General features: G+C 40.6%; 1 protein-coding gene across 2 annotated transcripts in view; it reads right to left on the bottom strand.

Moving 5' to 3' along the window:
- ATF6 (activating transcription factor 6) overlaps window positions 1–21,088 on the bottom strand; it is a 161,579-nt gene extending 140,491 nt beyond the window's left edge. For both annotated transcript variants that reach the window (XM_080934086.1, XM_080934087.1), the window contains exons 1-4: window positions 20,992–21,088; window positions 8,243–8,319; window positions 6,720–6,807; window positions 3,551–3,651 (exon numbers count right to left, since the gene is read on the bottom strand). In XM_080934086.1, coding sequence (XP_080790212.1) covers window positions 3,551–3,651; window positions 6,720–6,807; window positions 8,243–8,319; window positions 20,992–21,043 — 318 coding nt within the window. In that variant the 5' untranslated portion in view covers window positions 21,044–21,088. The remainder of the gene's footprint in view (window positions 1–3,550; window positions 3,652–6,719; window positions 6,808–8,242; window positions 8,320–20,991) is intronic.
- Between the last annotated feature and the right edge of the window lie 619 nt (window positions 21,089–21,707).

Genomic DNA, 21,707 nt, shown 5'->3' with positions numbered 1-21,707 from the left:
AGAAAGAACAGCCTCAGAGCAGAGTCTAGCAGATGCTGTTAAGTGACTGAGGTGAACATCACCAGTAACAGGACAAGCTAAAATTGTGTCATCAAACTGAATTTTACCATCAAAAATAAATGGCAAAGTAGAGTGTGGGTGGCCTACATAGAGCCTAGGCTCCTGGGAGGTGAGAGCTGGGGAATCCAGAGCTGAGTCATTTCCATTACAGAGGAACTTTGTTTCTTTTCTTTCCTTTTTTATGTACATGTGTGCCTGCAGGCCAGAACATCAGATCCCACTACAGATGGTCAAGAGCCACCATGTGGTTGCTGGGATTTGAACTCAGGACCTTTGGAAGAGCAGCCCCACATAGCAACTTTAAACCAGTTTGAACTAGGTGAGATCCTATCTCAAAAGACAAAAACAGACCAGGCAGTGGTGACACACTCCTTTAATCCTAGGACTTGGGAAGCAGAGGCAGGAGGATCTATGAGCTGGAAGCCAACCTAGTAAACAGAGCAAGTTCCAGGACAGCCAAACAGCCGAGACTACACAGAGAAACCCTGTCTCAAAAAACCAAACAGAAAAAGAGACAGAGAGAAGCAAAGACAGGCAAAAGCAAACAAACAAAAAGATAGACACAAAGCCACTTCTGTGATATTCCTGCCACGGAGACTAAAAAAAGCTGAATCCAATCCTGAGGAACATCTGGCAATCCAAATGATGAGCTCGTTAAAGCACAAAGTCAAGAAGAAAGAACTGTTCCAGAATATAGAAAGTTAAAGCAGAAAGACAACCACATACAATAAAACCTGATGCTTTCACTGGTCTAAATCTAATGGGAGCTACGTGCGAAATTACAGAGTAAACTGGGGCTGTGTAGTGAGAGTTTTGGTTTCTTTTAAAACCCAGTTATGTTATGTAAACATGTTTTTGTTTTAATCACAGGTGTGGCCTACTTCCAATTACCCACAGCAGCAGACTATTTGCCTCATGCTCCAGTAGGGGCATGATTTGTGCCCACCACAAATAGTTTAATTCTAGAAACTTCTGAGAGAAAAAAATGTGAGAGGCCAGAGAGGGTCAAGAGAGTTCTGAGGGAGGAGGAAAAGCTATAAGAAACCTGGCTGTTTGGCTCTTTGGCTGTTTCTCCTGCTGGTTCCTGTTCCTGCTGTTGCTGACGATGATGGTTGAGAGAAAAAAAGACCAGAAGTTGAGAGAAGTCAGCAGGAAGTAGTCTAAAGAGACCTATACTCCCTTTCCCCCAACCTTCTTTCTCTCCTACCTGGTGTTGGGGTGTTGGAAAGAATAAGTTGAAAGGGAGGTATATTTATATATATATATATATATATATATATATATATATATATATATATAAAACAAACAAATAAAACAGCTTTTTAAAAAAGCCTACAGGGTTGTATATGAAATTATTATTATATATTAATGTTTAGTTCCTGGGTTTGATGACTGTATTGTTGTTAAAGAAAAATATATTCTTGTTCATAGGAGGTAGACATTATAGAATTTCGAGGTCAGTGGTCAACTGACTCTCAAATGACTCAGACAAAAATCTCCACAATATACTTGCAAATTTAAGATCATTCCAAGTGAAAAAGCAATGTAAGCAAGAGAACAAGAATTAAAAAAAAAAAAAAAAAAAACAGAAAATGCCTTTCTAAGTGGTAAGAACCTTTTAGTAGCAGGAGGAAGAAGAACAGAAGGAAAGGAGGAAGAGAAGTGAACGCAGGAAAAAGGACACGAGAAGGAAAAGCAGCAACAGCAAAGACAGTACTAGTAGGAACACTAAAAATAAGAACAATAAATGTATGTATGCTTTATATAAAAATAAAAATAATAACCAGGCTGGATGTGCTGGTTATTATTTTAATCTTGATACTTAGAAGGCATCGACAGAGGATCTCTACAAGTTCAAGGCCAACCTGATCTCCATAATGAATTCCAGGCCAGCCAGAGCTACACAGTGAAACCCTGCCTCAAAAAACCAAAAAGCAAGCAACCCAGGTGAGACACAGTGGCACATTCCTGCACTGAAACCCAGCCTGGGCAATCAATAAGACTCTTCCTTTAAAAGAACCCTGTGATCGTAGCACTTGGAATGCTAAGGGACAGGACCACAAGTCGGAAGCCACCTTTGACTGTTGTGCTGACTCATTACTATCTAGAATCACCTTGAAAACAGATTATCTCTAGACGTAATTGTGAGGCAGTTTCTACATTAGACTCAAGTGGGAAGACCCACACTAAATGTGGGCAGCCCCGCTCATGGGCCGAGGTCCCAGGCTTCAGAAACAGAGAAAGCAAGCAGAGCAGGGACATATGTCTGTCTGCTTTTTGACCATGGACACAATGTGACCAGCAGCCTCACTCTCACAGACTGTGAATCAAAATAAACCTTTACTCCTCAGGTTGCTTTGGTCAGGGGTTTTGTTACAGCAGCAAGAAAAGTAGTTATATAGTTAGATGTTGTCTCATTAAAAACACAAACAGAAAACCCTAAGACTGTAAGAACAGGGACCTCTCGTCCAGTGCTGCATGAGCCCAGAGGAAACTCACAGGGCAGGGTATAAGCTAAATGATGTGTGAGGATAGGAGATACAATGTAAAGCCAGACTGAAATGACTAGAAAGGTAAGCATGGGCAGATCATGGAGGACCAGCAACAGAACCCGAACTCCACACTTCCACACTAGGATGTTATTAAATGGTTTTAAGGGAAAGGACATGGTACATCTACAAAGACAACTCTACTAAGAAATGTTTGGAGAGCTGATAGGCAGACCACCAGTTAAGATCCTAATGGCTTTTGTCCTAAGGTCAGGTGCTGATGGCCAAGCAAGAGCAACAAACTAATTTTAGAATTCTTAGTGAAAAGAGGGCTGGAAGAGAGGGGAAAATGCCTGCTGTGCGGGTCCCAAAAACTCAGCTGATCCACAACATGGCAGAAGGAAACTCCTGAAGGTTGTCATCTACACACACACACACACAAACAAAATCACCAAAATTTAGTAGTTGGCTAAATATATTACCTGCCAGAATAAAGATGTCTCAATTTTCAAAAGTTAAAATACATGAACTATTAGTTTGATTTTTGTTCTTGCACTTTACCTTTCCCACTGCTTAAGTCAGGCCTCCACTTTCTTGACCCTAAAGCTCTGGTTGAGATGGAGAGGGATGCACTCCAAAGGAGCTAACAGACTTGCGTGAAGATCTTGTTCATTCAAAGATAATGGTAGGAGTTCCCAAACCCCTGAACTCTATGACCCAGGAATTATACATCTTACATTCTTCCAAATACTAAAGAATGTATATTCTAAGGGAGAGGAAAGAGGAGTGCAGGAAGAAAAGAAAACCAGTAAGCAAAGACCAGTAGGCATTAAGGAAGCAGGACCAAAGGGGAGGGAGCAGAACCCAGGAGGCTATCGATTTTTCACTCCCACAAGGCTCTGTCAAGTCTATTCCTCAGAAGAATAAGGTTTCTTAACACATTAATGTCAACTGCCTTCCCCACCCTACCCCCATTTTCCAGCCGGCATGTGGCCACTTACAGGAACGTGCTGAGTTGAAGAACAAGAGTCCGTGGACCGAGGAGAGGAGGCGGAACAACTGGAGGAAGCTGGAGAAAGAGGCTGGGGTTCTGTTTTAATGTCTGTCATGGAAAGACATGGAGAACAGTTTTTGTTTTTGTTTTTTAACACACCAACCCATACAAACTCAGAATAAGATGAGTAAAAAGGTAAAATGGTCTTTGAAAATTCAACTAATAGTGAGGGCAAGGTTACAAAAATACATCATTTTAATGAAAGACTCAAGATCAGAAAACAGTGTACACTTCTGTAGAAAGTGGCATCTGTACTAATTCTCTGGAGAAAAAGAAGAAACTAGTTGCACTGGCTTTCTTGGTTGAGGAACAAGAGCAGGTGAAACATTCTACTCTATAAACTCTTCTGTTTTCAGTATTACATCATATACAAAAAGCCAACTGCCCAGAACCAGAAAGGGGACATGATTAAGCAGCATTCTCCCATCTAAATCGTACCTACCTATTCACCTTCACTGCACATACTTAGCCATCTAGTCAATTCCTGCCTCCCATCCCAGAATATAAAAACACAAGGACAATGTTCTCTCTACATTTTTGGCTTTGTGTTTTATTTTTGGCTCTTGGATTGTTGTTGTTGTTGCTGTTGTTGTTGTTGTTTGCTGTTGTTTTGAAGGACTGAATATCAAACCCCCAGCTCTGTGCATGCTACATAAACACGTTACCGCTGAGCCACCCCCCCACCCAGTTTTCTATTAGTACTGTGTAACTAAATCTTTGCTGAAACAACCATTTTATTGGGGTTGGGGATTTAGCTCAGTGGTAGAGCGCTTGCCTAGCAAACGCGAGGCCCTGGGTTCGGTCCTCAGCTCTGGAAAAAAAAAAAAAAAAAGACAAAATAACAAAAAGACCAAAAAAAAAAAAAAAAAAAAAAAAACAACCATTTTATTAACTCCCAGATTCTATGGATAAGGAATTTGGACTGGAGAACATTCATGTAACTCCCATTCTATGAGGGAATTGAGCAAAATAAGAACATAAAATGAAGGAGACTAGGAAGGGTAGAGATAAAAGGGATTACTGGGAAATGTGCTGGTTCTGTATCCACTTTCTCTCAACTCCTATAATCTGCCACACTAATGATCTCTACAGCTGCTTCCTTTTAGGCCGTGCAGACAGGAACATAGAAGGAAGCATACTAGAAGAGAAGACATTTTTCCTTCAGTGTCTCCTGTCAGCTCCGCCCTGTTAGTGACAGCCTGCACCAGGGTCTTTCAGCACACTCAAGCCCAACCTCATCAAATTCCCTTAAAAATATCAGCGCTACTAACTGCTAACCTAGCCAAAAAACACGAGCTCTGGGTTCAGGAAGAGGCCCTGCTGCAAAGAAATAACTCAGAAAGGGACAGAGGGGACCAGAGAGCTGAGACCGCTGTGATGAGCACTTGCTCTTACAGAGGACCTGAGTTTGATTCCCAGAACCCACATGGCAGCTCACAACCGTCCATAACTCCAACTCCAGGGTGGAACCAGACTTTGCTTACTTTGTGGGTTCTCTTTTTTTCTGACCTTCTCCACCCCTCTTCTTCCACTCTTTCAACCCCGTATCACTAGATAGGAGAGGAAAAGGATAGAGTGGAAAGGGCTGAGTATCATTAGACTACTTCCTCTGATTAGGGGTGTCAAGTTCCTTGGGGTCAGTTTGATTTTCACTGTCAGGATATCTAATTCTTCTTGTTGTTTTCTTCTTTGCACATGACTACTTACAAACCTCAACCAACAGCAACTAACCACCAACCAACAATCCACCCTGCCTCTTGGTACCCTAGCCTTTATATACTCTCTGAAGAATCCCCAATTCCAATGTCAGACACTTGCAGAAACTATCTGCAGCTGGCAAAATCACTCCCCTGCTAAAGCACAAGGCAAATCACAGTCAGCTGCTGGGCAATCTAAAGCAGCCCCATATCCCACATCTGGAATTAAGACAACAACACATCCTTATAATATTTCTGTGCTTTTAAAGAAACAAAAATTCTCACTAGTCAGGGGCTCTAACATCCTCTTCTGACCTCCAAAAGCACTAGGCACACACATGGTGCACAAACATACATGTGAGCAAAACATTCTTACACGAATAACAAAAGATAAATAAACCTTAAATTTTTTTCTAAAACAAAGTCCTCTACACACACACACACACACACACACACACCACTCATACACATACCAGAAAAAAAGTAATAGAGATTAAAGGGAATAACTTTTATATATAGTTAACAAAGAAGGTAAGATGTATTGGTAAGAAAAAAGGGTAAGTTATGAGAATGTATTTTCTTTTAAAGAAAAAATGTCTAATTTTTACCCTACAGTAGGATGGCGCATTTGTTTTAAATGACAAAACTGTAGAGCAAAGCCAGAGTGGCTGAGAAGCTGCATAAGGTTATGTAAAATGAAACCCCTGAGTCAATTCCCACACATAGTCACATTAGCCAAGGCTGAAAGGGAATTATAAGTTTTATTTAAAAAGTGGGCATTAGGGCTACAGATGGCTCAGCAGTTAAGAGCTGACTAATCTTCCAAAAGACCAAAGTTCAACTCCCAGCACCCATAAAGTGGTTCACAATTAAATATCTCCAGTTCCACAGACCAGACACCCTCTTCTGGTCTCCTTCGGCACTAGGCACACAAGTATTGCACAGATATACATGCAAGCAAAACACTTACACACATAAAATTTAAATTTACATTTTTAAAAATTAAAATTGAACATTAAAATCCAAAGTAAACTGTTATAAACTGTGGCTAAACTCCCTGTCCAAATAACAAGGATTTTATGGTGTATTGATCTGCCCTGAGTAATGTCCTGTGAAAGGTTCTTATGTAACCGACTCAGGAAACAAATGATATTTTTATTCAATTTCCTGTTCTCTCTATTGTCGTCATAAAACTGATCACTTAAAAAAATAGCATTAGCCAAGCTGTGCCCCCTCCTCAAAAGGATGTACATCAGATTCGGGGACCCCGCTATGAGGTTCCTAATTGCTGGTAACCCCAGCCTTATCTTTTCATTTTGTAAGCCTTGTTGGCCACAATTTTCTGACCCACTTAACCAGTATTAAGCAGACTGCAGCATGAGTCTGGCTAGAGCATTTCTGGGTAAATCACATCATTACCTGAGCAGAAGTGGCTGCTGGGGCTCCATATGTCTGACTCCCAAGGCATCAAATCCAAATCAAAATTAAGATGATCAAAATTATTTTCCTGTAGGTGTCAAATCAGCAAATGATTAAAATGAAATGCACACACCATGAAATAAAACCATCAAGCACCGCTGATCATGGGTAGCATAATGGCTACTACCCAAGCCACCTGCTCCACACTGCAGATACATCTCAGAGAGCCCAGGGATACAGCAATTCTGTTCACCAAAGGACAAGAACAACTAGAAAAGAAAACAGGCTCAATAACTAAAAATGTGTGAGATTTAATCATTTTGTGGAAATGAAACCATTAAAGATTCACAAAATGAGTCTTTTGCCATAAGAGAGACTCAGATCCAACAAGATAATTTTTTTTCCCTTTTGCTATTAAGAAAAACAAGCTCAGGCTGGAGAGATGGCTCAGTGGTTAAGAGCACTAGCTGCTCTTCCAGAGGTCCTGAGTTCAAATCCCACCAACTGCATGGTGGCTCACAACCATCTGTAATAGGATCTGATGCCCTCTTCTGCTGTGTCTGAAGATAGCTAGAGTGTACTTACATTAAATAAGTGAATAAATCTTTTAAAAAAAGAAAAAGAAAAACCAGTCCAAACAAATAGCTATTCATATCGTCTCTCTGTAGAAGAAAGAATGCAGAGAGCGAAAACAACTTGGAAGTCATACAGAGGGTGAGCCTACAGGAGGCTGTCCTTGACCCTACCTACCATTCTGTGGTTTTCAAACTTCCAACATTTTTATAAATTCAACAAACAAAACAAAAAAACCATTTTAGGGCCAATAAGACAAGCTCAACAGGTAAAGGCATTAAAGAATGAGGCAAAGTTCGGAATTCTATAAGCTAACCACCTACACATACACTAATAAGCCGTTTTGATGGCTCGAAGTATTACAATAACAGTTTTACATAGTTCTCTAACTAACCAAAGATAAAAATAAAGATGTGACTAATTTTCAGAGCTCTTGAAGAGGAAGTTGGTAAGTTTCTCTTGACTAGATACATGACTCATGCACGCCTCTTAATCCCACTATTTCCCACAAGCAGCAAAGGATTTACAAAAATCAAGAAATAAGACTCAGCTACTGACACCTGTACTTTCAGCACTCAGAAGGCTGAGGCAAGAGGACTACTAGCAACTGCAGGCCAGCCAGAGCTATGCAGTAAGTTCAAGACCATCCAAGGCTATAGAGTAGAAGCCTTGAGTCCAAAGCAAACAAACAAATAGGCTGTCAAATGACTTTTCCAAGATCACTCACCCCTAAGACAAAACATATGCTAAGTAAACAAGGCTTCTCAAACCAAGACCTAGATAATTTTATAGCTCTGTACTTACTGACTACAAAGGAGCTACTAACATTCACGGTTAATGGTGTCACATAGCTACTAGCCTAAACCTACTATTCTGAAACCCTCATGCATTAATCACAGTACAGGTGAAACATCGAGTTATTTACTATTTCTCTGCCAGTAAGTACTTACGTAAGTCTCGTGAGCTGCATCGAACTGCACATCATCAGTGTCTGTAAAATAGCCAAGCTCGGCAAACAATGTAGATTCTAGAATAAAGAAGGAAAAAGAAGTCTGAGAGTGGAACAAGCTCTGCAGCCCTTGGAGGACCTATTAGTTTCCCTTTAGGCACTGCTGCTGGCAAGCTCAAGCAATGTGAACATCATGAGAACATGGGTTTGGCTCCTCATAACACATGCAAAAACCTGGGTACAGCTATATATACCTGGAACCTCAGTGCTGGGGAGGCAGAGAAAGATGGATTCCCTAGAGCTCACTAGCCCGATCAATGAACTCCAGCTTTAGTAACAGACTCTGTCTTAGAAACAAAACCAAAAAGTGAAGGCTTGGCAAGATGGCTCAGCAGGGAAAGGCATTTGCTGCACAAGCCTGATAATCTGAGTTCTGTCCTAGAACCCATGTAAAGATGGAAGGAACCCCCCCACACACACACACACACATGTCCTCTGACCTCTGCATGTACACTGTGGCATGCCCACCTTCACCCCAACACACATATAATAAAATTCAGTTGAAACAAAGGGTAAAAACTGAGAAGGACACCCAGCATTGACTTCTGGCCTCTACATGCACACACACACATGTACATACACTCACACACATGCACACACTCAGAAGTAAGTAACACAAAAATATTTACACAGGTAATAAAAGATTCGCCTAAATTTCAGCAATTTGAAGTAAATCTAATTTCTAGTTAAGTTTCCTTATAAACCAGAAAAATATGGACCAGAAAAAGATTCTTCTATAATCTACATTAAAAAAAAAAAAAAAAAAAAAACTTTTTAGAAGGTCAAGGTGCTAACAAGGCCCAATTTTTGGTGGCACAATGCTAAAAATTGATGTCACAATGCCTACTTTAACATTAGAATACTCTATTTTGATACAAAAATTATGGTATATTTACATAATGGAGTACTACTCAGCTATTAGAAACAATGACTTTATGAAATTCCTAGGAAAATGGATGCAGCTAGAGAAATCCTGAGTGAGGTAACCCAGTCACAAAAGAACAGACATGATATGCAGTCACTGATAAATGAATACTAGCCCCAGAAAGATCTGAATACCCAAAAAACAACTCATAGACCATATGAAGCTCAAAAAAAGAAATACCAAAAAGTGGAAGCCTCAGCCCTTCTTAGAAAAAACAAAAAACAAACAAACAAACAAACAAACAAAACAATAAGTGTAAAGCACCCTCTCAGAGTGGGGTACACCTAGACCTTAAATCATTAGTAACTCAAGAGCTAAGAAGATAGCCTTGGAGCAATTTTTGGTACTTAAAAATCATTATTTTAATCTATACACATCAAGAAAACTTTGACTATTTCCATGTTATGTTTTGTTTTACATGTACATATATGCTTATGGTAACTAGTAAGATTTCAATGCATACTATCAAACCTCTAAAAAAATCAAGTACTGACAAAAATATATTCATGTAGTTTTATGCCAAAATGCCTTTAAAAATCTGTACATGTATCTGTTTTTTTTTAAATAAAGTTGTAAGGAAAAAAAGAATACTCTATTTTGATGTCACAGTGCTTAACAGTGACACTACAATGTCCTCTGTTCCTTTATAAGACTATTTTGATGTCACGGTGCTCAATCATGACATCACAGTGCTGACTGGTGACATCACAGTTCTCACTGGACTATCAACACTGTATCGTCACAATGTTACACTGTGACATTACGGTACTGGTTTAACATTTTACTCCATTTTACTGTCACATTGCTCCAATACTTCCACACACTCTAACACTTCCAGAGCTTGTCAAGTTTCCCAGCTCCAGATCCTCCTTTGTACAGAAGCCTGCAGTGATTTCCTGGTACACACATTCCTCGGCTGCACTGCCAGGTCACCTGTCTGGCTGTGGTGGTGTGAATGAGAATACCCCCAAAAAAAGGGTTCAGACGTCTGAATGCTAGACATCTGAATGCTTAGTCCCCAGTTGGTGAACTGTTATGAAGGACTGAGAGGTCTGGCCTTGCCAGAGGAGGTATGTCACTTGGGGTTTTCAAAGCCCACACCTGATGCAGTCTCAACTGTCTGCAGGCTGCCTGCAGATCGGGATCTAAGGTCTTAGCAACGGCTTCAGCACCCTGCCTGCTGCTGTGCTGTGCTCCCAGCCATGATGGTCATGGACTAATTCTCTGAAACTATAAGCAAGTCCCCAGTTAAATGCTTGCTTTTATAAGCTACCTTGGTCATGGTGTCATAAAACAACAGAACAGTAACAAAGACACTGAGCAGTGACAGGAATCTCACACACTAAAATAAAGCACAGCAATAATGTATAGATAGTAAGAATGGCAGGCCACCCACACAGCTGTCAGGAAAAGCTACTTCACACTCAGCTCCAGAGCCAAAAACTGTGCAAGTAGATGACTGGGAAGATGTGCCCTAAGTAGAGACTAAAAGTCCTCCAATTTTTCTGCACTTGCTGTCTCTCATTTCTTCCCATCCTTCTTGGACGTACTCCAGTCAAGCACCCCACTCCATACACAACGGTCATTAATGTCACAGTAACCTCTACTACTGAGCTCACAGTCCTTGCCTCTACTGACCAACAAAGAGCATGTAACTGGCAGTCTGATTAACAAAAACATTTTCTTCACTTAGCTTCCCTAACATTCACCTGCATTCACCTGAATTTCCTCCCATCTCACTGGCTGACCCTACCTTAATGGTTCCCCATTCCTTTAACATGAAACTGCCCCTGGGCTCCACATAAGTTTTTCTATCAAATGTTTTCTCTTTGAAACTCCACTGAACTCATGGCTTTAAACAGCATCTCCATGTGAAGCATTCCCACATAGGTATCTCCAAATGATAATGTCAAGAAGCATAGGTAACGAACTGTGTTTACATCCCGAGATTGTTTAAAAAGTACCTCCAACTTGGCACACTCCAAACAGAGCTCTTGTTCCTTCTACCTAACTTTCTACGGTTTCTAATTGTCACTTAATTACGTTCAGTTCTCCTGATGGCTCAAGTCAAAAGCCACAGAACCAATGTTTACTCCTTCCCGATAGGCTCTCTATATTAGATTTACTCCAAATCCTATCAGCTTTCTGTTCAAAACGTATGTTTATATATCATAACCTGGCTTCTTACCTTTCATCTCATTTTTTCTCTTTCTATCTGTCTTTCTCTTCCCTAGCCTCCCCAACACAAAGACGCCAGCATCGAAGGCAGCAGAGCAATAAGGCACCTGCAGCAATGGTATGGTGGGAGGAGCAGGCTGCCTGATATAAGCGGCAATATCCCCTAGCCGCCATGAAATGGAGCTGGTGGGAGGGAGAAGAGCATGACAGATGGGAGAGGAACCTGGACAGTTAGCAGTGGTTCCAGTTAACATCTGCTAACTGATGAAGCAAACAAATAAATATATCTAAAGGAGCTGGAGTGAGGTGCCTCACGGGCAGAGAGACCTGAAACATGGAGAAGGTAAGGCAAAAAGAATTATAGGTTGTTAAACTGAAATTATCAGTAAATGAACTAAATTTTAAATACATTCATATACACTCAGGAATGGTGGCACATGCCTATAATTCCAGCACTGGGAAGACAGTGGTAAAAGAATATGCAAGTTCCAGGCTATCCTGTGCTACATTACTAGTTCTAGGCAAACCTGGGCTATAGAATGACAGCTGTCTCAAAAACAAGTATGAAACAGAGAGAAAGAGATCATTAAAGATGTTTATATGTACACAGAGACATGCATTCATTTCCTGGTTCTGCCTGTTGAGAGGTTTGTGCACAATGACACCCAGTAGAATGAAAATGTGCTCAGATGGTAGACACAGAGAACCATCCTCCACTAAATGGAAATCACGAAGGGGCTCTTTGGAGAAATGGCTGATTCAGAGCAGAGGACATACAAAAGAAGCCTGGGAAATCTCTCTCTTTTTTTAAAAAAAAAAAAAGAAAGAAAGAAAATTCTCAGTAAAAGATATGAACCTATCGGAAGAGCCATGGTCATGCCCAGCACGTGTGAGGCCTAAGCACAATCCTCGCTACTTCGTGTACACACAAACAAAAAGAACATGACTATATTGGAAGACCAAAGGCACTAATATGAATGAACTCCCAATGACCAAATCTGAGAAGGCTTCTTGTGAGAGCTGGGACTTGAACTCAGGTCTTCCAGAAGAGTAGCCAGTGCCCTTAACTGCTAAGCCATCTCTCTAGCTCCAATTTATCTTAATTTAAAGTAAGTAAGTTTATTTTTTAGTTACTGTTGTGTATATATTTATATCATATGCGTGAAGGTAAAGGACAACTTTGTGGAGTTGGTTTTCTCCATCACCTCTGTGTGGGTGCTGAGAATGGAACTCAGGTCACGCTTGCTTGGCAGGTTGGCTCACAGCTATCTGCAGCTACAGTTCCAGGGGAACTAACACCCTTTCCTTACCTCCCCAGCCACGTGGTTGCACAGACATAGATGGGCAAAACACCCTTAAACATAAGATAAAAATAATCTCAAAAGATTTTTATTTGAAGTAAGCACAAGGTCATCCTCAGCAATACGGGTGAATTGGAAGCCAGATAGGGCTACATAAGATCCTCTTCAAAACATGAAAACAAATAGAAGTCAGACAGACATGGTGGCACGTGCCTGTAAGCTTAGGACTCAAGAGGCAGACACAAGAGAATCAAAAGTTTGAACCAACTGTGGAGGGCATTTTTGGTGCCTCTGAACAGTTGGTGGCAGGGTAATATTAATTTTCCAGGACATCTTGAAGCTGACCATGGGCAGGAATCTGGCTTCTGTGCTAGCCCAGTAAGGGCTAGTATTAAGTACATTTGCATCTGTAGCTCTAGGCAGAGCCCCTAAGATAAGGCTATAGGAAAGTACAACTGCATCTGAAGTTCAGGGCTAGCCCTTAAGAAGCACATTTGCATTTGAAGCTCCAGGCAGAACCCTTAGGAATGTAGCTCAGGGCAGCGCACAGAGTATCCATTTTTGTCTCTGACCTTTTCACCTGACCTCCAGTAAGATTTTTACAGGATCTTTGATTGTTAACTGCTAGTGCCCTGTCTCAGAACTGAGGTTACCTTTTTGCATGTAATTAAAGTGATTTAAAAGAGGATGGAATAAAGCAAGCTTCACTTCAGCCTCCAGGTTTCAACCTCAAAGCTGGCAGAAGTCATGTTGTAACCCGTACTAACCATCTCTTTTTTTTCTTTCAATCCTCACTCCAGCTCTGGGGAACATGTTGATTGTCTGAGCCGGCCTCGGACAGCCAACATGGTTACATAACAAGATTCTGTTAAACCTACTGAAGGGTTAGAAACTAGCTCCATCAGTAGAGTGAGGCACCCACAAGTTCTGTAATGCCAGCACCTGGGAGGCAGAGACAAGGATCTGAGTTCACAGTCATCCTTCATCCTTAGCTACAGATAAGCTGGAAACTAGCCTAGGTTATATATGCTGTCAAAACAAAGCAGAACAAAAATGCTTTTAAAAAGGGATGTTGAAAACAAATATGGTCAACAATATATAAAGGCAGTCCCAAAAAAATTGTAACAGAGCTGAAAAACTCCTATCACCTAGTGACATCAGAGCTGTTGTGGTATCTTATGATGATGGATACTCAGGTATTTGTGGTAATGATTCGTAAACAACCAACGTGAAGCTCATAAAGTACACAACGATGTATAGTATACAAATAATTCTTGATAATGACAACCGACAACTATGTAAGTAGTTTAGGATTTGCCACAGTACACGTCTCCTCCTTATTTAATAATAGTGTATTCCCTCAACTTATAAAAATCGTTTTACAATAAAATAGTGAGCCATGTTACACTGGCAGATAGATCACGCATCTTACATCTACTGTGTCTCAATTGCATCATTGTCTCTTGTATTTAGTTAATCTCAGATTGTTTTGTTCATACAGGAGCCATAGGCTATACTGTATTATGTGTATATTATATATGCACATATGTATCATACAATTTAAGTGTATAGTAAACTCTATAATCTAGAATTTGTAGGCAGATGCCACACTATGATGGTTACACAGAAAGCATACTTCTCAAAATGTGTTCCTGTCATAAGTGATAAATGACCATAGTTGACGCGAGATAAGAAGGAACCTGTGGTCTGGATTAGAACTATAAATAGTCATGCATTCATGTTCTTTTTTTTTAAATAAGCACCACTTGTTCTCAAGAAATACCCAGTAAAATATTTAGGAGTTTCATTCTGCATGCTTGTGCTTCTGGTGGTAGAAGAGGGGAAATTGTGAATAGTAAGAAGACACGAAGTAAGTGGGGCAGGATTTTCAGTTGGTACACATGGGAAATACAAATAGAATGTACTGATCTCTCCTTTTCTGTGGTTTTAAAAAACTGAAGGTGGATAAATACACTTCTGTATGTATAGACTATTTCAGAAGAATGCACGAGAAGCTAATTGTACGAGGTATCGTTCTAAAGTACAATACCTACTGTCTACCCTTATGTCCTTTTGCTATCCCCATCCTTTCTACCAGTTCACACTTCTAACATTTGGACTTCCCTCAGTGATGGCAGCTGTGATTCTTAGCTTTCTTAGCAAGCTTTTCCACCTCACCACCCTGACCGCTTATTTGTTTACTCCTCCACAGTGACCTTGCTTTTTACTCCATGTCTGCCTGACCAGAGTCTTAGTATTTTCAGTAAGATGAAATATGGGGGCCACAAGATGGCTCAGTAAGTAAAAGAGCTCACACTGAGTCTGATGTTCCAAGTTTGATCACCAGGACCCACGTGATCAAAGAAACAAAAACAATCCTGAAGAAAATGGCCCATGTGCTGTGGCACACACACACACACACACCACCACCTTCCACACACAGAAATCAACATAACACAAAGGAGGGCTAAAGGAAGAAAACTTGGGGCCACCATAAAGTGACAGCTAAGGGAAGTTTGGCATTTTCCTCTCCAAATAGGAGAAGTTAACTAACTCCATGTTTGTTTTCTATAAGAGATGGGAAATATCACTGGGGCAGCATTTTTAATAACGCATGAGGGAGTTGAAACAGAGAAAATTGGTCTGTCTAGTGACAAGAGGCCATCCTCAGCATCTACATAGGGGAGGCAAGCATGCTGGTAAATGAGATGAGACAGAGAGACACTGCAAGTTCTTTTTCTAAAAAAAAAGATTTATTTATTGATTATATACAAGTACACTGTAGCTGTCTTCAGACACAGCAGAAGAGGGCATCAGATCTCATTACAGATGGTTGTGAGCCACCATGTGGTTGCTAGGATTTGAACTCAGAACCTCTGGAAGAACAGTAAGTGCCTTTAACCACTGAGCCATCTCTCCAGCCCAAGACTGCAAGTTCTAATTCAGGGCATGAGAAAGATGAAAAAGGAGACACTAAGAGGCTGAGGAGGAAAGCTTTGGGGAACAATCGTCAGAAAGAGAGTAACAAAATCCAAGAATAGAATAGCCAAGTCTACTGAAATATCCAAGAATCCTAACAGCAGCATGTTGGAGAAAGTAACACGAAGCTAGCAGCTATATTTTCTGAGAAGGGACTGAAAGTGAAGAATCAGCAGACCTCAGCAACGGAATGAGGAAGAACACTCTAGACTGTGACAAATAAGATTTAGACCTAGATGCTTAGTGTGGAGGAGAGGAGGAGGATCTGGAGATGGCAGAACAGGGTAAGAAAATGCCTACTCTATTCTGAGTTGCTGTGTGCTGAAGGCTTTCACCAGGACAACGGGGGAAAGCTGTGTCATCAGGGGAGTGTCTTGCTTTGGTTAGTGCAAGAAAAGGAAGAGAGGCTTCAAAGGAGACACTAAAGGCATGAGAGAAACCGCAGTGGCAGGAAACTTCTTAATCTTGGCACACATCTCTTATGTGGCTTTAAAAAAAAAAAAGTGGCTTTTGCACAATTTGAGTGAGGAGGTAGAGGAGAGGAAAGAAGAAGGAAAGATTGCAAACTAAGCATGGAAAGATGACCAACACCATGTAATGTTAGAAAACTGCAAATTAAAACAAGGCACCACCACATGCCTGATAAAACAGCTAAACTCCAAAGTACTGGCAACCGCAAATACCAGCAAACAGAAACATCCACTCACTGCTGGTGGAGAGCACAGAATAGTGCAAGTTTCACAGTTTACTATAAACCAATCATAGTCTTAGAATATGATCCAGTAATTGTGCTCCTCTCCTTGGTTTAAGACCAGCTAATTTGAAATTTTACGTCAACACAAAAACCTGCACACAGATGTCTAGAGCAGCTACATGTGTAACTATCAAAAACTGGAAGCACCAAGATATCAATATGTAAACTGATACACAATGTAGGTTTATGTTTAGGTGATACATGCTTGAACATTGGAGAGGTAGGCAGCGAAAGAGGCTGGAAGACGGAAGAAGAGGGAGGAGGTGGAGATTGACAGCAGCAACAAGTTTTTCTCAGCACATCTCTTGCTTGATGAGATTGTTGTATTTTTTTCTAAGGGTTTTTATGGGTCTAATTTATCTTTTCTGGATGGGCAGTTTATATCTTTGTCTGCTGGTTGTAAGCTTATTGTGTAGAGGGTTTGTGAATTGAGAATTTAATATATAAAACTGTTTGATAAAATAATGGATGTGAGATATGTTTTTACTGGGCTGTGGAGAATGTGAGCTAAGTTCTCGGCTGATAGAGGACAGCAGGAGCAAGCAGTTTCAGTGTTTCAGCATGGTGGCCTATGGCCACTAAAAAAGAAACAGCTGAGGGCAGTGTGGGGACGGCGTGGTATATGCTCAGCTCTACACTAGAGCAGAGTGAGACATATGCCGATAACAGCAGACTACTTTTTATAATTTACTGCAACAACAGAAACTACAAATATACATACATACGTACATGCATATATACATACATATGCATGCAAACAGATATATAACAAATAAACATATATAAACATAAACTGAATCATGTTCTTCCAAAACTTATATTGAAACCCTAAACCCAATATGACCATATCTGACACACAATCTGGAGGAGATCACTAACGTTAAATGATGCTGTGGGAAGAGTAACTCTCCTCAGTACCATGTGAGGACACAGCAAGAAGGCAGTCATCTACAAGTGAAGAAGAGGGCTAGCATCAAAACCTGAACATGCTACCTAACATCCTCCATACTGTTAGACTACTATAATCCCTCTCACTATACATTTGTCAAAGCCCTTATGTTTAGCATTACTCGGCATTAAAAAGAAATAAACCATCAAGCCACAAACAGAAACAGGAACTTCAAATGCATACTACTAAGTAAAGAAGCCAGTTTGAAAAAGTTACATACTACTCGGTTCCAACTATACAACTATACAAGCAAAATGGTGGAGACAGTGAAAAGATCTGTTCTAGGGTATGGGATGAACAGGTGGAGCTCAGGGAATGTTTAGGAGAGTAACTCACACTACTCTACACAACACTGTAATCATGGACTTGTTGACATTTGTCAAAACCCCTATATTAAGGCTCATCCTTTTCTTAATACTAATGTATCAAGCCAGGCGTGGTGGCTCATGCCTTTAACTCTAGTATTTGGGAAGCTAAGACAAGAGCATTGATAATTCAAGGCAATCCTGGTTATGTCAAATATTCCAGGCCAAGTTGGACTTCATAAGAGGACCCTAAGTCAAAAAAAAAAAAAAAAAAAAAAAGAAGGAGGAAGAAAAGAAAAAGTTGATAAACATTAGTTCTCAACAGTACAATACTAACTGCTTTAGTTTGCCTTCTGTTGCTGTAATAAAGCCCCATGACCAAAAATAATTTGGGGAGGAAAGGGTTTACTTGGCTTACATGTGTTAATCAGTGTCCACATGGAGGAACATCTGGACAGGAACCTAGAAACAGGAACTGAAGCAGAAGCCATGTCAGAATGTTGCTCTTCATGGCTTGCTCAGCCTGCTTTCGTACACACACTAGACCTGCCCAGGGTTGGTACCACCCATAATGGACTGGGCCCTCCCACACCAACCATGAACAACAACAAAAAAAAAAAAAAAAAACCTAACCTGTAGACTTGCCTACGTGACAATGTGATGGAGGAATTTTTTTCTCAATAGAGGTTCCTTCTTTCCTGATGTTTCTAGCTTGTGTCAAATTCAAAAAACAAAAAACAAAACAAAAAAAAAAAAAAAAAAAAAAAAACCCTAACCAGTAACTAGCACAGTAACATGTCACCAGCAGAGGGAACAATAGAGAAGAGAGAGGAAGTACATGGAACTTCATGTACTATCTGTACAATTACTCTAAAATTCTAAAGCTGTACTTTTAAAAGGATTATTAAGTGATACATTAAATATAACTGAAAAGCCTTAGGCAGGAAACTTATGAAAGCTGTAGGCCACTCTATGCTATATAGCAAGACCTTGTCTCAAAAGACCTAACAACAGTAACAAGAATGGGATGGGAAACAGGGAATGGTACTGTATGCCTGAAATCCCAGCATTCAGAAGGCTTGAGGTAGGAATATTAGTAAGTTTGAGGCCAGTCTGGGCTACACAATTGTCTTTAAGATCCTAAGTAAAAAATAAGTAAAAGAAATAACCAAATGCACCTATGTGAAACCCAAATGTCAGCCTCCATAAGCCTTTATGGGAACACAGACATTCCCACTCCTCTATACTTTCTGCCATGGCTGCTTGTTCCCTGTGGCAGAGCAGCTTCAACAGAGACCACAGGATGGTGATGCTTAAAATATCTGCTATCTGAATCTTTAAAAAAAAAAAATTGCAGATATCAGCTCTAAATGTCATTAATCACATTTAGGGGGGAAAGTACATAGAAGCAATATTCCACCATACCCTGTGCTAAGATAACTGCCTTCAAATTATACAAGTTGTTCTTCATAAGAAATACTAATTATAAAAATCTAAGTTTTAAAGTTTAACAGGACATCTGTTAAAAATACTTTTAAATACATCCGTAAAATAACCAAACATCCAAAACAGCAACTACCAAAGGACGAATTATTTTAGTGAGAAACCCTAGCAGACAGTGGTGTTCAACTCTAACACCTGCAAAATCTATCCTACCTCCTGAACACCTGAGGAATAAAAGCATTGAGTCAAGAGACAATTGTTAACAGTCTGAAAAGTGAAGCCTAAAAACTAATGGGAAAAGGACATACTCAAGAGGAGACAGATACCTGAGAAAGGGGTCAGTCAGCTGACTACAAAGAACTGAATGTTGTTATTGAATCAAGATTAGGAGTTAGGAAAATGCAACTGAGAATGAGAATCTAGGGCAAAAATAACACTATCAGGAAGTGCCTTGTAGTTATAGTTTAAGAAATGCCATAAACATAATGGTCAAATGGTTGAGAAAACAAATAACTACCCAGCATACTGAAGTAGACTTGTCAAGAACAGAAGCATTAGGAAGAGTCCAGGTTTTAGAAAAAAATTAGGAAAGTGTTACAAAGTAGAAAACCCAGAGGCACAGACTTCAAAGTTACATAGGCTGGTTCTGATCCTACTTTACCAGGAACTAGTCTACGACCCAGAGAACAGATTCTGCTGGCCTCGGTTTCAAAGTCTTTAGGATGGCAGGACCTCAATGGACTGTTAAGAACATAATATAAATAACACATGTAGTGTGCTTAGCAGAATAGCTGACAAAAATAATGTCCTAAATAAGTGACTGCTGTCACTGTAAAAGGTACTTAGCTGGGAAAATGCACTGGAAAATGGACATTTAAAGTTTTTTTTTTTCCAGAAAGTTGTCAAAACCTGTCCAAGGATTAAAATAAACTTTTCATAGATTGCAACTGTAGAGATCTGTCACTGTTAAATTAAACTAGGAGGCTCAATACTTCCTAGCTGAGAGTCCACTCATGTTATAGTGGAACGTTGGTCCAAGGAAGAAAAGTGTCACCAAAGCTGAAGGGCAGTGTGATCTCACTACAGGATCCAATGAGGCACGTACATAACTCCAAATTCATATATTAACATATGCAATCCTGTTAACATCCTGTCTTTTTATCAAGAGGGGAATATCAGTTTTCTCTAAGGATTTAGATGCCAAAGCTTGTCCCTTGTCATTCTCTATTCCATCCTTCCAGAACACCAAAATCAAAGATAGACTTAACAAGAGATTTCAGAAGTCAGGATTACATCAGTTTGTGTTAGATCTAGTAATCAGGGACACGAGGTCAGGTGCTTAGGAGAGTTTCTTCTTTGCCAATCTGGAAAGTTGTCTTAAACCAATAGTTAAAGCTGTGACACAAGGTTTTTCTTCTGTATTTCAACCATGTTTTCGCAACATTCCTCATACACGTGCAGTACACACACATACACACACACACACACACACACACACACACACACACACACTCCGGTCCCCACTCACACGCCCACAGTCTGAGAAAATAGCTCGGAGCCTCTGGGGCGGCTAGTCATCCTACTGAGTTCTGGTCCCTCAAGATCACCTGGTATTTCCACAAGGAACACACGCTGAAAAACTACAGCGATTTCCATTAGAACAGCAGTTTACTATCGCTGCGGCCAGGACAGGAGCCCAGTGGTTCTGCCATTCTCTTCTACGACCCCACAACCCGTGGCCTCGCTCCCTTGACACGGTTCGTCCCCACCTGTCACCGCCACCGGGCGGAAATCGGGAGGGAAAAGCCCCGCAGACCCGCCCGACCTAGCTCGGGTACAGTCGCAGATCCACTCACCCCAGTCTTCGTCTGGTCCATGAGGAAGAACCGGACTAAAAGGCGACTCCATGGCGCCGGCAACAGAAGCCGGCTTCCCCGAAACAGACACCTCTCCCTCGCAACTCGGATCGGTGAGTAATCCGAAACGGCGGCGACCGGAGGACAAAATACAGTGAACGCTGACGGACGGTGGCCGAGCGGAGGCAAACTATCTCACCGCACGCAGGAACTCGGAGCAAAAGCTAAGGAGACGTCAGCAGATAAGCTAAATAGATTTGTGAGTAAGTTTTTCCCTACGAGGATTTCAGCACTTTCTGGCCCGCTGTGGGGTTTTGTGGTTGTTCTTGTTTGTTTCTCTCTCTCTCTTTTTTAAGTTGGGAGGAAAGCACGCAGATTTAACCGCTTTGTTAAAATGTGATGGTAATGTTAAAAATGAAGTGGTTTGTTCTTTGTGCTTAATACTATGATCCAGATCATCTCGGAACGAAATTAGACATTGACAGTAAACCTGATTCGGTTTTTAAAAAAACTTTTCAATTGCTGTAAAAAAAATTGTCCACGTACATAGTTAATAAAGAAAAACACAAGGAATTCCCCACGTGTGTTAGAACTGCTTCTTTACTGGCACAGAATCCGAGGTAAATTTTCTCACAAAACATACTTGTAGAAAATCCACCTTCAAACAAATCTAAGCAAAGAAAATATATGCGATAAACTCCCCGTGTCCACACCTA

The sequence above is a fragment of the Micromys minutus genome (assembly GCF_963924665.1).
Source record: "Micromys minutus genome assembly, chromosome: 1".
Classification (NCBI taxonomy): Eukaryota; Metazoa; Chordata; class Mammalia; order Rodentia; family Muridae; genus Micromys; species Micromys minutus.
This window is presented reverse-complemented; position numbering and strand designations above follow the sequence as displayed.